Source organism: Cyprinodon tularosa, unplaced genomic scaffold (genome assembly GCF_016077235.1).
Source record: "Cyprinodon tularosa strain WSP-4 unplaced genomic scaffold, ASM1607723v1 ctg16, whole genome shotgun sequence".
In the NCBI taxonomy this organism is placed as follows: Eukaryota; Metazoa; Chordata; class Actinopteri; order Cyprinodontiformes; family Cyprinodontidae; genus Cyprinodon; species Cyprinodon tularosa.
In genome coordinates, this window is record NW_024038437.1 from 557930 (window position 1) to 576321 (window position 18392).

Consider the following 18392-nt stretch of genomic DNA (forward strand, 5'->3'; position numbering starts at 1 on the left):
CATGACGTAGAAGCTTAGAAATGGTTGGATTCTGAACCTGCTCAACCAGCTGAGCAGCGTTTACTGGAATTACACCTCCTCCAAGCAACGAGGACATTTTCTTTCCTTATCATTCTGTAGGCAGCCGTCGACATGTTATCTACTAGAACATCTGAGGAGGAGGAGATATCTTGCCCCCAATGTACCAACATTTATTCATTTCCAGTACTTTTGGAATGTGGACACAACATTTGCAAACTCTGCCTGCAAAATTTTTGGGAATGGAAAAAAAGTAAAGAATGCCCCGTGTGCGGCTGTGAGTCTTTCTGTGGGACGCCTCCCATCAACCAAGATCTGACGATAGCTGTGGAACAGTTTCAAAAAAGAAAGGCTATGGCTCAGGAGATATGTCAGATTCATAACGAGAAGCTGAAGATCTTCTGCAACAGCGATGAGGTGCCCATTTGTCTGGTCTGCCAGCTATCTAAGGACCATAGGATGCATAAATGCAGTCCGGTGGAGGAAGCAGCTCAACAGAAAAAGGTACAGTCAGAGTGAAGCAAGCAAAAATTATGCATGGGAGGGTAATGACAATTCTTATGCTTGAGTGATTTTTCATTGCCAAAATATCAGAATTGAATGATAATAAACTGGAATCTCTATCTCATTTCCGTATAAGAGCTGCATTTTGATATATAAGACATCAATGTTTTTAAAAGGTGTTTTACGATTCTCATTTCAGGCGGAAATGACTGCCATCCTTGAGTCATTAAGAAAAAAAGTGAGAACAATGAGTAAAACAAAGCACCAATGGGAGGAAACTAAAGCCTACTTAGAGGTAAAAGCTTTAGAGATGTTCTTTTTTCCTGGATTATTTCCCCAAATCTACTCTTTTAATCTTTATGTTGAGCTTTACAGTCACCTTCCTCATTGAGGAATGGAAAGGTTTTTATCTCCATCTGAGAAAATGCTGAATAACCAGCCTGCTCTTTCATTACAGACTCAAGGTGAGCAAATCGAGTTGGCAGTGAAGGAGGAATTTCTGCAGCTTCACCAGTTCCTCAAGGAGGAAGAGGAGAGGAGACTGAGGGATCTAAGAGAGGAAAAGGGGAAAAAAATCCAGGTCATGTATTCCAAGATTGAAGATATCGAAGAGGATATAAAGACTCTCAACTCAACTATCAGCAAACTAGACATAGTGCTCAGAGCAAAGGATTTACCGTTTTTAAAGGTACATTTAAATGCTTATTGGGCTTATTTCTTTACTTAAACGGTTAGATTTATTTCATTTTACGTACTGATTCGACAGTCTCCTATTATGTGTTCTAAAATGTCTTTATACAAAAGATACATTAACAAATTGAAAATTAGCTCACTAAGTGAATACAAACTGCAAGAAAATAACACCAGTTACTTTGATATCTAAACAATTAACGTTAAGGTTCAATTAAAATGACTCCAAAAAGGAGTAATGCTTTAATCTGGATTGGATTGATTTGGTAAAGCTTCTTCCCAAAATCAGCAATGCCTCTCTGTAACCTGCTTCCTGCTATGACACAAATCAAAATATGAAAGAAAAAAAACAACAAAATGTAGGATTTTTACTGGATCATAACTACCAAACATGTTCTAGAAATTAACCAGAGAAACAGAATGTTACGAATTTCAAGTTTTTTCATGTGTACAACATACATTAGCTTGGAAAAGCCCTCCTGCTGCTAACTTTTTTAAAGGAGTGTGAGAGAAATCACTTAATACTCATTCGTTTTTTTTAAAAACTTTGCAAATTCAGTTTAATGCTTAGGAGGCAGACAAAAAAAATGATGTCTGTTAAGATTTGTTTTTATAACTTGGGCATTTTGGCTTCTGTGGGAAGGAGTTTAGAATCCACTGAGTCAAGATTTAAACTGAACATTTCGGCTTTCAGATATGTTTTTGGAAAACAATTTAAAGACCATTTATAATTTCCTTAACAATGTACAATCATAAGCTTTTTTTTCCATCTTTCACCTACAAATCCCTTATCACAAATCACTTTGCGGCTATAATTGAAAGGTGAAAAACTTCACAGGGAATAAAATGCTTTGCTAATCACCGTATAAAGATGTAATCTTTCTGCTTTACAATAGATTTATATAGAATACTAATCAACCTGTATAACATACAGTGACTGTGTCAGTAGTGCTGCTGGAAACGCTCAAGCTTGAAGCTCATAATGCATTGTGCAGTCCTGCTAAAGGAATAAGATGTGGGTGTAATGATGCAAATCATCAACTGGTTAGAGTAAAGTATTAAAACCGAATCATAGAGTTTGTGTAACAAAAAGGCTAACAATGTTGAGAGTAGGGCTCTTGAAGTTATGCATAGAAAACCTCTCAGCGGAGGGCCCATTGCTCTTTGCATACATGGGTACTCTTCGGATATTTCCCCAATAACCCTGAATCAACCACACATTGAGTCTTTTTTCTTATGAAAAATAATACATTGGTTTTTTTCCTCCATTCTTTCTTCAAATTTAGGAATACAAGGAAACAAAGCAAAGGTATGTAAAACCCCATGTCTGCTAAAATAGATTTTAATTGTTGTTAAGTAGTGTTGGATTGATTTTAACATGTTCCAGAGTCAGACGCAACATCCAGGAGCCCGAGAGCATCAGAGGCATTTTGATAGATTCAGCCAAGCATCTGGGAATACTCAAGTTCGCAGTTTGCAAGAAGATGTTGTCAACTGTTAAATACTGTGAGTGATAACACACTGATAGCACCAAACAAAAAAAGAACTACCGGTAATTTAAAAAAAATAAAGTTTTTTTCTACCTCATTTTTGCACCACATATGTCTTGCAATGCTCTGTACTCACACACTGTTTACATTTGATCAATGCTGCACTTTATGGAATGGAAATGTTCATGTCACTGCTAAAGGGCCCTGTCACACCTTGCAACAATGCGACCGGAGGCGCCCGGCCTGCATAAAAAAAGATTTCTTTGGTCGCAGTATTAACATAGCTGCTGTTTACCACGCGCAAAAATAAAATAATAAAGAAAAAAAGAAAACGCTAAACGTTATGAATGCAAGGAGGATCCATCACACTCATCTTCTCACTCACCCTATGATGGGGATTCCGTCTGGAGGAGAACTGAGGGTTTCCTCCTGTGAACCCCCTTTTATACCGAAACGCTGCCAATATGCCAGTATACAGTAGCTCTAAGGTAGAAACACGTTCAGCGATCACCCTTTTTGATTAAGCTTATAGTTAGAGTGGCTCAGGTTATCCTGAGCTATCTCTATAGTTATGCTGCTATAGGCTTAGACTTCTGGAGGACATAGGGACCCCTATTTCATAATTCTGCTTCATTCTATCTCTATTCTCCCACTCTGCAGAATCTGTTAGTTCACTCTCTAACGTTCTGCTCTCTCTGCTTTTTCTCATAGTATCTTTGCCTCATCTCTTCCTGTTTGGCTTTGACTCCACCCTGGAGGGAAATATCAGCTGTGCTGCTGCCATAAACACCTTTGTTTATAGCTGTTGGAGATTGGCCTGTTTTTACAGTGTAGTCCTGTTTCTCTGACTGCGACAGGCTGGATGTGCTCTCTTCTGACTGTGTGTTTCCTGGACGGGACCGCCTTTTATAGCTGCTTTTTTTTATTTTTATTTTTTTATCTCTGCTTCTGTCTCCTTGAACGCCACTCGGCCTCAGCAGATGGCCGCTCACACTGAGCCTGGCTCTGCTGGAGGTTTCTTCCTGTTAAAAGGGAGTTTTTCCTCTCCACTGTCGCTACAAGCATGCTTAGTGTGAGGGATTGCATTCGATTCAATGAGTCGATACAATCAACTAGTTTTCCTTAGATAGAAAACTTTCAGTTTGACTGTATGATCTGGTAAACCGTAAAGTGCCTTGAGATGACATGTGTTGTGAATTGGCACTACATAAATAAACTGAATTGAATCTAGAACACGTCAAATACATTGATATGCATTGGACATAAGTTCTGGATAAGTTATGAACAAGTTACTCATAGGTTTTGGATAAGCTAGACACCACAACTTATTAGTAACTTACACTTAACGTATGTCAACGGTCAGATAACTTACCCGTAACCTATGCCCCACGTATGGCATACGTCAAAAAATGTTGCCGTGCGCCAGCATGTTTCAACATGCTCATAACTTATACAAAATGTACCTAGTGTTTCTGCCAGATTTTCGTATGTCAGGCATACGCGGGTCTAAATCGTCAAGCTGTGACAGGCCCCTAAGCTGCTGCTCATTTACCGTCTGAGACAAAATTTTGTTTTGTATACGCTGTATATGCAAAATGACAATTAAAGTTGTCTAACTGAACTCAAAGCTGATTTAGTTTAAGGCTTTTAAACCCCATAGACTAACTGAAGGTCATGTTTCACAGCTTCGGTTATTCTGGACCCAAACACGGCCCATTACAACCTGAAGTTGTCTGAAGAGCTGACCCGGCTGCAGTACAGCAATAAGCAGAATCTACCCGATAACCCTGAACGTTGCACCAGCCGCATGTGTGTGCTGGGAGCCAGCGGGTTTACATCTGGGAAGCACAGCTGGACCATAGAGGTGGGCCAAAGCAAAGATTGGTACATCGGGGTGGCCCGGGAGTCCATTAAAAGGAAAAGCACCACCTTCATGAGCCCAGAGGAGGGTTACTGGGTGATTGGCCAGTGCAGCAAAGACTCCATCTGGGTTCAGACCTCTCCTCGCAGCAGGGTCTCGGTGAAGCAGGTGCCTAAGAAGATTACCGTCCAGGTGGACTATGAGAAAGGAAAGGTAGCCTTCGTCAACGCTGCTGACTCAGCTGTGATGCACAAGTTCAAAGAGAAATTCTCAGAGAAAATCTATCCCTACTTCTCCGTTGGATTATGTGAGGAGTGGAAAAACTCCATCCCACTCACCATATGCCCTGTGTCAATGAAAGTGGTTCCAGAGAACGCTTAGGAGGAACGCACACATCCCTATAGAAAAGTGGGACTGGTGTTAGAGATTTAAGATGACAAATACAAAAGTTTATCTAACTATTTTGACAAAATTAAAACCAAATAGCACGTTGTTTGATGATGAATGCATGAGCTGTTTTATTCAGTCAGAAGAAAGTCTGCACATTAAATAAACTATAAAGCTGTTTTGATCAGATTAAGTGTCAGTCTCCTTGTTTTTTGGTTTCCTTTGTGATGCCATGTCTTTTAGCTTAGAGTCCAGTTTTCTTTGCAGATAGGCTTTCTTGTCGGGGTCCAAAGATTTGTCCTTCTTCCCGCTGCCAGCGTAAAGAACCCCCTCTTTGCTTATTCTCATCCGAGCATGAGACTTTGCCTTATCTCCACAGCCGTGAACCTAAAACACCAAACAAAATGACTTAGAACACAGGTTCTTCTCAATAAATTATAAAAATCAATAAAAAAGTTCATTTCTTTTTTTGGAATTTAATTGAAAAAGTGAAACTCTTACATTATTTTATTCAGCCAAAGCATTTGAAACAGTGATCCATGCATTTGTGTACTGTAATGGACTTTATATTGGAGTCAATGATTTATATTTCCCAGCTTAAGAGTACAAAATGCTGCTGCACGTCTTTTAACAGATACACGAAAATTTGACCACATATCCTCTATTTTAGCTTTTTAAACTGGTTGTCAGTGCATTTTTTTGTTTTTTGCTTAGTGACCTTGCCCCTCCCCATCTGTCTGAGCTGTTACATTCTTACACACCCTCCCGTCCCCTTGGGTCAGCTGATCTTGCTTCTGAAGGAACCAAAGACGAAGTGCAAGCTCAGAGGGAACCATGCTTTTTCTGTGGCAGCTCCCAAGCAATGGAACGATCTCCCTTTGGGCATAAGACGAGCCTCTTTACTCGCCGTTTTTAAGTCTCTTTCTTCTTTTTTCCTTGGCCTTTGGCACAATTTGAGAGGTTTCACTTTTATACTTTTTATTGTGTCTGTATATTATTATGTATTTTAGATTCGATCATTTGTATTTTATAATTGCATAGTATTTTTTGATCGTGTACAGCACTTTGGTCCTGTCAGTGTATAAAGTGCTTTATAAATAAAGTTGGTACGGTATTACATAAAACCACTTCAATCAATTAACCCAAATAAAACAGGATATTTTATTTGGGTTGCTGATGAGTTATAGAAGCACAAGTTGCTTCAATAAAAACCTTCAGCTTATGTGGTTTGTTGATGTCTTTGGTTCAGGACTGGTTTAACATTTGACAGTGGTACCTCATATACCTTTGCTTTGCATGGAGCCTTCCTCGCAAAGCATTATGGGATTTGCTGTCACAGCGGCCTGCTGTCGCTACAGTGGCGACTAGTATAAATGTAATCTAACAAAAACTTCCAACTGTTTTTAATATTCTTTTGTTGTTTCTGCATTTTTTATTTTATGAATTTTTTTTTCCTACTTGCTTTGATTCTGTTTTATCTTCCTGTATTTTAATCATGTAAAGCACTTTGCAATGTCTTTGTACTGAATTATGCTATACAAATAAATTTGCCTTGCCTTGCCTTGCCTAGTAACAAAGATGGCGCAGGCAATGCGCAGTGGAGGAGGAGTTATGGGGCAATTTTGCCCAACAGGGCAAAAAGCAGTTATCATCTGTCTGAACGGTCAGTTAACTGATTTGACTATAAAGTCCCCGCTGTATGTGGACACAGTAAGTTTGTATGAGCTATGAGAACAGCAGATTATAAACAGGGACCAGAAGAAATGGCTCGTGTATGCTCTTGCACAAGCATTTTTTTTTTTAAGTGGAGAGGACGGGTCTATTTAAAAAACCCTCCATAATACCTTTAAGAGACTTTCATTCAAGTCTTTGTTTATCGCTATTCCTTTTGAAACTTTTTGTACCATTTGTTTTCCTTCCACTAAGTTTTCTGTGATAATCCTTTTATACAGCTCTTTGTAAACTGCCACCTCACCCTTCTTATGGAGTAGTTTCCACATGACATCCCCATAACATGTTATTAATGTGTTGTTTGAACTGACTAAGCCATAATAATCAAGATTAACAGAAAAACATGCTTGAAACATATCACTGTGTATAACGTACTTGAAGAGGAGCTTAACTTGAAATTGAAAGGAGCAAAATAAATTCAAAGCAACACACAGCTTCTTACCTCTGGTATGTGATGACTGAGACAGAACTGCCTGTTGCAGAACAGGCAAAGCTGGCCGAGCGTTAATACAGATGCTTTACACTTTACAAAGCTGCAAACGCTGTCCGCCTTCACGACCGCGCTGATAAGAGCATCAAAGTCATCATCTGGAGCTGCGGCAGCAGCGATCTCACACACACCTGCCTTCGTTTTGCTCTTTCCTGAGAGGAAATAATGCAGAGTCATAATCTATTTGGTAAAACACTTTAACTGTTTTTTGTTTTTCAGACAGACCTTTAGACTTCTTTTTTCCATTAGTGCTGTTCTCTTGCTTTTTTTTCTGGATGTTTTCTTCTCTTTTCTGCTGCTCTCTCCTCATCCTTTCTAGATGTAAAGCTTTGAGATCTAATGAAGGTTGGGATGTTTGCTCGCTCTGCAAAGTGGGAGCAGTTTCTTCCTCCTGGGTTTCCTCCTGCTCTGGCTCCTCGGCAGGCTTGGATGCCAGCGGCCTGGAGACCGTGATGCACCTGTCGCTGCCCTGTCCTCTGCTCTCATGAACCAGGCCCAGCTCCTCAGCGATCTGGTGGACCATCAGCCGGTCATGGGGGTTGAAAGATGATGGAAACTGTAAATTCTCCATATTTGCATCCTTCATAAAGTTCTCCACCTGTGCTCTGATCTCATCGTATCTAATCTTGGTCTCTTTTTGGTCTTTTTGTGCTGATGTGTTCTGCTTTGCGTGGTTCTGTGAACCAGCTGTATTGCTCTTAGCGCTGCTGGTCGTTTTCTGGCCGTCCTTTGCTTTAGCTGAAACCTGGTCTCTGTTCTTCTGTTTGCTAGATTTGCAGGAAGTGGCAGTCTTTGTGTCTTTATGGTCTCTGGTGTAGTTCTGCGGCACAATGTCTTGGAGGTATTCGAATGCAGTTCTGACCTCACCGAATTCAGTCATGTGATCGATCAGAGATTTAAGGAAAGCGTGATTCCCAACCGTCTGAGTGTCACACACTACAGCGATGTGGCGTCTTGCACGTGTAACCGCAACATTTATCCGTCTGTCTTCTGCAAGGAAACCCACCTCACCTAAAGGAAAAGAGGGACGTTATGAGCAGTTCTCAACTATGGGTGAAGATTTGGTTAAGAAAAAAAAAAGCAACAGAAATTCAAATTAGGAAATTACCTTTTCTGTTGGAGCGAACTAATGACAGCACTACAGCTTCTTTTTCTCTGCCTTGAAATCCGTCAACAGATTTTATTTCCAGTTCTGGGTGCCGTGCAGAAAGTTTCTGACGCAGAAGATCAACCTTTAGAAAAAAAAGGAAAAATAATAAAAAAAAACATTACAGGGAGAGTTTGCATCGGGGTTGGAATACAAATATTGTTAGTAGTTTATATCATGATGCATCATTTTATTTATTAACATTAATAGATCATAAGAAAAAAAGAATCTTATTATTTCATGTGAAAAAAAACTGTTTCTAGAGTCATACTAAGATTTTCGTTTTTTTAATAAATTCACACCATGTAGTTTGTTGTAATAATAATAATAATAATAATAATGCATTTTATTTCAAAGGCGCCTTTCTGGACACTCAAGGTCACCTTACAAAAGATAAAAACACAATGGAAGAAACAAAGTCAAAACACAGAATAACACCATTTAAAAAATACAAAAAAATACACAAAATTTTTTATTTTAATTCAAGATGTTAAAAACTTTGTTTCGGTAGTAGGGGGGGCCTACAGTGCCTAGTTAAACAGTTCAACTAAAACATATTTTCTTTAGTCCAACTGTTTTTAATATTCTTTTTTGTTTCTGCATTTTTTATTTTATTTTATTTGTTTTTTATTTTTTCCTACTTGCTTTGATTCTGTTTTATCTTCCTGTATTTTAATCATGTAAAGCACTTTGCATTGTCTTTGTACTGAATTATGCTATACAAATAAATTTGCCTTGCCTTGCCTTAAGGTATGGGGTTTAAAATAATAGCTGCTAGGTGGAGCAGCGGGTACTGCTGCCTTGCAGGAAGAAGGTTGCATGTTCTCCCTGAGCATGCGTGGGTTCTCTCCGGGTACTCCGGCTTCCTCCCACAGTCCAAAAACATGACTGTTAGGTTAATTGGCTTCTCTAAATTCTCCTTAGGTGTGAGTTTTTGTGTGAATGGTTGTTTGTCGTATTTGTCTCTGTGTTGCCCTGCGATGGAATGGTGACCCGTCCAGGGTGTGCCCCGCGTCTTGCCAATTGACAGCAGCACCCCTCGCGACCCTGCTTAGGATAAGCGCAATGGAAAATGGATGGACGGAAACAAAATGAAGTAACAGGTAGTATCAATGACCTGCAGATTATTGTGGATTTACCGTTAACAGTTTAATGAATATTTTCAAGAGAATAATATTTTGAGTTCCTAAATATTCCACAGCTATTGATCCCACTCCTGTTCATCTTTTCGGCCCTCTTATACCCATCCCATATGGATTCATCTATTTCACATCAATCTATTCACCTGGCTTTGGTTCCACCTTCAATGTGTGTATTTTTTTTTTTTTTACCATGTTCTTCTAGGATCAATTAATTAAAAGCAACGAGTAAAACTCCTTGTTTGGCTGGTCAAAAAACACAGGGAAAATTGCTCAGGGTTATCTCCCGGCGAGTTGTGATGCTTTGGTTTGAAGTTAATAAATGACTAAATATGTTATATATTGTAGGTATTTGGTAAAATAAAAAAAAAAACAATCCACTGGACTTGGCCTACTGCCAAGTAGGCAGTCCCAACAGTCAGTGGATTGTTTTTTTTACTTTTATGGCATGACTATGACCTGGATGACTGAGAATCTTCATCAGCATATCGTAGATATATTGCATTGTTGAGTTTAAGAGATGCATCTTTCTTTTGGAACGATGCATCTTTTTTATCTGCAGCAAAAATCTGAGACTTACCTGTAGATTATATGGAGCAATAACAGCGATGTCTTTAGCTTTCACTCCAGCCTCAGTCAAGCTTTTTATGTGCAGTCCAACAATGTCGACCTCACCTGAAGATACAACCAAAGTTAAATACATAAATCCATCAGTTTGCGATTTTAAAGTCTTGCGGAAAAGAAGTGTTTACCTTGGTTGCCTTTGGATTGCTCGTCTGAGATCTCCAGTTCACTCAGACCACATCCTGCAGTGTCGATCAGAAGAAGCGGAATGCTGGTCTCTTCCATGCAGGTGACACCTGGTAGATCCCTGTTGGAGGAAAGGTTTCTAAGTTTTAGAAGTCTGCCTTTGTTGGGAATATGAAGAATATTCCATGACTGGGTGGAAACTCACTTTAATAAATGTCCCTCCACGGAACTGTGCGCAGTTAGTCTTCCATGGTACATCTCCTTGGAGGCCCAATCCATGATAGCACTGTTCATGCGGTACTGGACTGTTAGCATACGGACCACTGACTCTCCGTACATCTGAATCAGTCTTTCCATCAGACTTAGAGACAGGCCTTTGGCCGCAGCCCTGTTATGATGGACACAAACGGAGTGGGGAAAAAAAACAGAATTAAAAATACAAAATTTACTCCACACAGAAAAAAAAAACATACATGCATATTTGCGAAAATCAACTCTGATTTTTGTCTTTTAAATACACTTAGAGGCTACTTTATTACATTAACCTTACTTGTATTGGTTGAGACCAGTTTTGCATTTAAAAATGCCAGAATTTATCAATGCCTGGTGATTTTGATCCTTACTGAATGTAGTTGTTGCACATTCCTAATTTCCCTGTTAAGATGATTGAAGCCCAATATATTAATTTCCCTGTTTAAGAAATCAGTTTCCTACTATTGAAACTTTATCCAGCTGGGAGAAGACATCAGAGGATAAGCACTCTGTGGTCAGAAATCAATTGATGATGTTAGCGACAAAACTTGGGTAGCCTGCTACAGTAGCAGCCATTCAAAATGTCCCTTCCCAATCAAAAGCCAGCTGAATGGCAGCCCACTTCCCTGCAGCTCCCATCAAAATCTTCTCCAACTTCCAGGAATCAGCCTTCTCCTGGGGGTGCATATTTGTTTACTCTGACTCCACCCTTTCACTGAACAACGGGTTCTGACCAGGAGATAACACTTCTCATTAGATCTTAATGTCCACAAATCATGATAGAAAGAATATTTTAGTACAAAGATTGATGTTTAAAAAGGAATTGTAGGGGACCAGCCAACAATCAAGGAAAGTTTGAATGGCTACTACTATATGACTAAATGATGCTCAGCTGCAGCGCCCCACAGTGTCAGAAAATATTTTTACAGATCATCCCCTGCTCTGGCCTTCAAGCAGCATAGTACTGCAATATTCAATGACTAGATGACTATTGTCTATTGTCATATGGAGACCGAGGACACGCTGGAGGGACCATGTTTCTCGGCTGGCCTGGGAGCACCTTGGGATTCCCCCGGAGGAACTGGCCCGAGTGGCAGGGGAGAGGGACGTCTGGGCCTCCCTACTGAAGCTGCTACCCCCGTGACACGACCCCGGATAAGCGGAAGAAGATGGATGGATGGATGGATGGATGGAAGACTATTCATGAGCTGTGCTTTAATGCAAATAAAACATAAACAGTTAGTCTCTCCATCTTAAAGGGGAACATCGTTTTTTTTTTTTTTTTTTTTTACATTGGCCCCTTGATTTTACATTATTACATTATATTCTACTCACCCATGAGTTTTGTGTCATTTGGAGCTGTTCTGAAGATATTCCGTTAGGTTATATCCAAGTAATGTCTTCCCCAGGGGCAAATACTTGAAGGCACAAACTGAACTGTTCATTATTTGTTCTTTATGGTACGCCAGCATTCATAACATGTAGGCAAATCACTGTCCTCCAGACATCCGCGGTTATATTTTTTATATTTATATATTTTTTTAAACAAAGCAGAGTGTGTATGACGTCATCCACGCGCGCTGGCTACCATTCATTCATCCTGTCTGCTGAACTGCTGCTAATTTTTCTCACATGCCTGGAAGATGTCTAGTGCCACTACCACAGATGATCTCGCTCTCCAATTGGAATTGAACGATTCAGATTAGCTAGCTGAATGAATAGAAGGGGTAGAGCGTAGCCACCTGTGACCCGGGCTGCCTTTCACAACTCCAGTCCAGCGTGCGGATGACATCATACACACTCTGCTTTGTTTTTAAAAAATATAATAAAATAGAACCGCGGATGTCTGGGGGACAGTGATTCGCCTACATATTATGAATGATGCCTTACCATAAATTATAAATTCTGAACAGTTTAGTTTGTGCCTTCAACTTGTTGCCCATAGGAAGACTTTACTTGGATTACAAAACCTAATATCTTCAGAACAGCTCCAAATGACACAAAACTAATATGGGTGAGTAGAACATGATGTAATAACGTAAAATCAAGGGGCCAATGTAAAAAAAAAATAATGGTTCTTCACCACAATAGATGAAACAATCCTAATTTAAGTTACAAGGTACAAATACTTGGGAATGTGGTTAGAAAGATTATTTTTTTTCTATCAAAACATTACTATGCAGCAAACTGCAGTTAAAACTGAACTTTGCTGTCTGAGTGAAACTCTCCATTTACATTTTGGCTAAAAGGAACTTGTTGAAATGTGTATTCTTCCCTTGTTTGATTATCAGAGCATTATCTATCACCAGAAACGCAAAAACTGGATATGATCTATCAATCTTCCACTAGATCAATCATCCATATTCCTTTTTAAAACACACCTGTTGTACCGTCAGGTTAAATGGCCTTCATTGCAGTCACATGACATCATCAACTGGCTTCAGCTTGTTTATAAAACACTTTTACATCTTTCACCTCCTTACTTAAATCAGTTACTAAAACCAGATTGACCTTTAAGATACAAGATTTGTTCCTCCTTTCAAAACTGGTTTCATTTCCTGTTTTAAGCAAACTTTGCAACCTTTTTAATGATTCAGTTAATGATTCTACTCTATGAAGGTATTTTTGTTGTCCTCTCTCCATGTTAGCCATAGTTTTTTAAGAAATTGTAAAGTCGAAAATAAGAAACTGTTCTTAATGTTTTTCCTGGTAAAATAATGTTTTATAATTAATTACTAACAACCATGTGGACGGATCATGCTATGTCGAGATGAAAAATGATTGTGGCATAAAATCCAAGTAGTTACATGCCACGCTGTTTTCAGGGTGAATCAATTATCCTTTCCTCTCCATTCTGATGCTCACTTTGAACTTTATCTTCACTACAGCTAGACTCAACAAACTATGTAGCTTCTGTGTGATTGGCTTATTTTATGTTAGTGTTAGCAAGGAAGTGGAAATGTGCAAATCAAAGTTGACGAAGAGTGTATATGTTAAAGAGAATGGATTCGTTTTTGATAAGATCACACATTAACTCTTTACAGTTAATGAAAATTAAAACTGCACTTTTTTTTGTTACGTTTCTGATTTGATGGTTGGGGGTAACTGCTTGTAGTCTCCAGCCAGGATTGCTTTGCGTGCTCTGAGTAACGCGATCCAGCAGCTGCTCTCCAGAGCCTGGGCGCATTCATCGATTACCACCCAATCAAAATGCTCCGCTGGCAGGAACTTCAGAGGACCGTCATCACATGCACCTGCAAACAAACCCTCCCGTTATTTCATTGCTAAAGGATAAACAATGAACACTTTACTCCACTGACCAGTGTTGGTGGACAAAACGACGTCAGCACTCTTCAGTATCTGAGCAATGGCTGCCGTCTCCCTGCTCCTCAGCTCTTTCCTCAGCTCCCCTATTTCCCGTCTAAAGTTTCCTCGCTCGCCTTTTTCACTTTTCTTCTTCATCCCCACCTGGAAATTATGACAAAACTCCTTCAGTGATTTAAGGGAGTATAGCATCTCCCTCCTGGAAGGAACACAAACTCCAAAATTCACCATTGCTTTGTCGATATCTTTCCGGATGTCAGCGATGATGCTTGCGTTGTCGCTACAAGCGAGGACAGCATCCAGCGAGTGTTTCTGGATGGATTCCAGCAGTCTGGCAGGATGGCCCAGCCTCAGGACTTTGGCTTTGCTGCGGGCAAGTCTTTCCACTAAATTATCAACGGCAACATTGGAGGGAGCACAGCAGAGGACCTGCACATGCACGAGAGTACAGTTACATCTGTGATCTGGTCTAGAATCCATTGAACAGAAAATTTAAGATGCTCTAAAACAGGCATCCCCAAACTCGGTCCTCAAGGCCCCCTGTCCTGCAGGTTTTAGAGGTTTCTCTGCTTCAGCACAGCTCGTTATAATGATTGCAGTAGACCAAAAGCCTGTTAATCAGCTTTCAATTAAAATCAGCTGTGCTGGAGCAAGGAAACCTCTAAAACCTGTAGGACAGGGGGCCTTGAGGACCGAGTTTGGGGATGCCTGCTCTAAAACGATTGAAACTCTTTGCACCTTTTGGCCTTGTTTCACGGCTTGCAGGATGATCTCCACCACTGTAGTGGTTTTTCCCGTGCCTGGCGGTCCATGAATCACAGCTAGCTCTCTTTGTGAAAGAGCAAAGGACACTGCTTCTCTCTGGGAATCATCCAAGCCTGAATTAAAGAACTCCAACTCGTCTGATAAAAAAACAGAAAAAACAATAAGATAATATAGACATTAAAACGGGATACTTTGACCTTTAAAGCTTGGTTTGTGACAATATTCACTTACTTGACTGTGAGTGCGCAGAAGGTTGGGCATCACCGAAGAGAACAGGTATCAAACTTGCAGCTGGTCCGTTTCTGTATCCATTTAATGCATTTAAGGCCCTGTAGAGATAAAGATATGATCAAGGTAAGAAAGGCCAAAGCCGACTTATAAACCCTTCCATAATATTTCACCTTCCAAATGTTACTCACCGTTTCATCCGTTTATAGCTAACATCGTTGGCCAGTTTCAAGAGATTGTAAAGGCCATCTGCATCAAAACTGGCTTCATCCTTCAGGTCATCGAAGGCCACACTAATAGAAGCTTGGCTGATCCTTGTTACTATCCCTGTGCATATCTGTGATTCCGCACTGCAGCCAGAAGTGTCATATAGGCCAACAATATCGCCTGAAACAAAAGACATCACACTAAGAAAATCTGAAAAGCAGAGCAACAGCATCTCTATTGTTCTTCTTTGTCACCTGGTCCAAAACTGTTGCTTGGCAGCGATGAGAAACCAAGATGCTTTCTTGGCTCTAAAATGACGACCGTGCGACCATACAGGCCCGTGGACTGACTTCCTATCTGAAGCTTTAACAGGCAAACTCCTTTATTCTGAAGATCTTTTAAGGAAATGTTCTCCTGCCATATCCTAGGACAGAGCAAAAAAAAAAAAGTCAAACATGATAATATTGATTACCTTACCTGCAATGGATGGCGAATTACTGAAAATGAATTGTGTCATTATTTTTTTTTTTTTATGTGAATTATTGGAAGTGAATTTTCTAAATGTTGTCTTAATGATTGTTTATGGATGTCTGTCTGTTTTGATTAGCATTGTTTGTGGTTTGCTTAATGGTATTTGTAATGTTTAAGGGTTTTTGTTTGTTTGTTTTTTTGTACCTCACGGCTTGCCGTAGCAAATGAGGGCAGGCCCTATAACTGCTGGTGGGATCGTTGTACTGATGAATGACTTGAACCGTCAAGCCTTTGTCACAAAGCAAGCAATTAGCATTCCCCGGTGAAAGCGGCGAGGTTTGTTTTGTTATTTGTATAGTAAATTTATGTTTCGTATTCTAATATTTGTATATGTGGTTTGTGCTTTAGTTTTCATGGTGAGTAAAGTAACTACGGTGACTGTGATGAGGATCTTCATCACAAAAAAAATAAAAAAGCTTAATTCACCCGTGGGGAATGGCAGAGTAATTCAAGTGCTGGGGAGCTGCTACATTACCTATTGACAATACAATTAGAGATAAAGAGCCAATCTAACAGTTTTCTTTACAAGCAAAACATGGTAATTAATAAGCTGTAATTATTAGGCAGAATTTACTGTTAGGGAATCTTTGGTGTGATAACAATGATTATATAAGCAGTACGTAAGACACCAAAAGTCTGGCAAAACAGGAAACGACCCCACAGATCCTTCCCCCTGGGAACGAGGTGGTGCTTTCCAGAAATGTTTCTAACAATCCCAGTAGGAGTCTAATCTTACTAAACACAAGTTTAACCACTAGCGTAACTTTTTGAAGGACTGCTGTGGACATGTCTCCAACTTTGGCATAGAGGGGACAGTCCCCACCAATAATGTCCGCTTCCCCCCCCCCCCCCCCCCCCCCCCCCCGATACTTCAACAAACAGTAACTGGGGTTGGGTGCAGCCGTCTGTGTTAAGAGCGTTTTCAGTCCGTGTTTTTTCCTCGCTCTCCCGCTGCACTCGAGTCCCACCTCTCTGTGAAATATCATCGGATCTGTCGCTTTGGGATATAATATTATTTGCGATCGTTATTCACTGCATACAGAGTTGCTACGTGGAGGAGGAGAGACACAGCAGCACTCAGTGAAATGTAACTGGCAGCTACTTCGATATATATTTCAGTAAAAGTTAGGAGACGTGTTGGTTAAAAAAGTTAGAGATGCCCCCGAAAAAATCTGTTCATTACACATATGGAGCTTTTACTGCTAAAAATGGCAGCAGATTGTACATTTATGTTAAAAAAGCTGGGCTTCTCAGAGGACCATTGCTCAGAGTTACAGATCAAAATTAACACATATCTGTTGTTTTCTTATTGAACACAGAATCAGACTGCAGAGCTTCTAGATATCTTGAAAATGATTTTCTCTGGCATCATTATATTGGTAGACAGGTTAATTAATCTGTTTTTAAGCAGAGCAGAGACACAATTAGGGACAGCTGCAGAATTAAAGGTGAAACAGATTGACTGGGATATGCAACATGCAATAAAATATGTCTCCAAGTTTACAAGGAAAATATGGAATGCTATAATAAAGTTCAACATATCTTTTTGTCTTTTGTAGTTCAGCAAGACTCAGAAATAGCTGCGCCAGCAACCCAGAGACAGCCAGACTCAGAGGACACAGGCTTAAAAATTTGTCCCAATAAAATATGGAGGATAATCACAGCTTAAAGGGAAGCCATGCATGGATGGACTGATGGAATGGAAGCTGTGTCCATACTAGGGATGCAGGAGATATTGATGTTGACATCAGCTGTTATTCATAATTTTTTATACCTTAATATTTTTGAGCCCTTTATAAATAATGCACTAAAGGCAGGCATCTGTCTATAACTATAAATATCAGTGTACTGTGCTTCTCTTGTGTTCTCAACAATAGGAAAGCGTTCAATAAATATGTTTGAGCTGTTTGAGGTCCATCAGCCACCATCCTTAGAGCGTCCCCACCAACTTTTATCACGAAGTTAAACCCTTGGGTTTAACTAAAGGCTTATATTTGTGATCTATGACATCACTCACTAAAATAGATGACATGTGAATCACATTTTATAGTGGTTAAAGAGACATTGTGATTCCATAAAGACTCTTTCTGCTGCAGTTCTTTATCAGCCGTTGACATTTTTAATAGTTTTTATTTTCCTAACTTTTACCGATTTTGTTTGCAAAATGGACTTGTTCGTCTTGCAGCTCAAAGGGCAGATTTCATACCTGTTTTCCTCGATTTCAGCCTCCCTCTCCTCCTGTAGAAGCTCCAGAGTTTTGGTCACAAACTTCTCCAGGGCCATCGCTCAGTCTGTCTACAATAAAACAATAAAGACAAAAACCATAATCAGCTTTCACTGTCAATTATTTATGCTGCTTCGTATATCTATATATGACAAAAAAAAAAAAAAGTTTCAAGCGACTCATTCGTTAATAATACATTTGACCGATCACATCATTTATGATGGATCATATTTTTAGTTTACCAGACATGCAGCAAAGTTTCATTTTAAAAGAAAATGAACGGTTATACTAAGCACGGATTTGGTCAGAGATTGAAAATAATAACTCACTTCTTATTTTGGTGTGGAGTCAAAGTTCACCAACTGTAAAGTGTAAATAGCTGGCAAACGTTCCCTGAAACATTTCAGGATAAATTTCCTTTCAATCTATTTACAGCGCCTTGCTCTCTTCTTCTTTTTGTTAGATTGACGGATTGGAAATAAGTTATAGGTGCATACCGCCACCTACTGAACATGAGTGTGTAGCGCTATAGTCCCACCTACTATATTCTATTTTTTATTTTTGTGTTATGTAAAAATAAAAAAAATGCTTTATTAATAATCAAAATTTTCTCCCTATGTCCATCTCTCCCTAAAATTCCTTTAATACTCTATT

At 39.6% G+C, this 18392-nt stretch overlaps 2 protein-coding genes across 2 annotated transcripts; one reads left to right on the forward strand and one right to left on the reverse strand.

Annotated features, from left to right (window-relative positions):
* Window positions 1–84: 84 nt before the first annotated feature.
* Window positions 85–5139, forward strand: LOC119780375 (E3 ubiquitin-protein ligase TRIM39-like). Its single transcript, XM_038280403.1, has 6 exons — window positions 85–522; window positions 722–817; window positions 980–1210; window positions 2499–2521; window positions 2600–2718; window positions 4388–5139. The coding sequence occupies exons 1-6, from the start codon at window positions 133–135 to the stop codon at window positions 4942–4944; spliced, it is 1416 nt and encodes a 471-aa protein (XP_038136331.1). The 5' UTR covers window positions 85–132; the 3' UTR covers window positions 4945–5139.
* ighmbp2 (immunoglobulin mu DNA binding protein 2) lies at window positions 5040–18227 on the reverse strand. Its single transcript, XM_038280399.1, has 16 exons — window positions 18068–18227; window positions 17721–17809; window positions 15238–15407; window positions 14968–15163; window positions 14780–14877; window positions 14522–14685; window positions 14012–14212; window positions 13780–13927; window positions 13539–13713; window positions 10413–10595; window positions 10210–10328; window positions 10038–10132; window positions 8280–8403; window positions 7397–8182; window positions 7124–7323; window positions 5040–5337 (listed from the first exon to the last, which is right to left on the reverse strand). The coding sequence occupies exons 2-16, from the start codon at window positions 17795–17797 to the stop codon at window positions 5140–5142; spliced, it is 2934 nt and encodes a 977-aa protein (XP_038136327.1). The 5' UTR covers window positions 17798–17809; window positions 18068–18227; the 3' UTR covers window positions 5040–5139.
* Window positions 18228–18392: the final 165 nt, after the last annotated feature.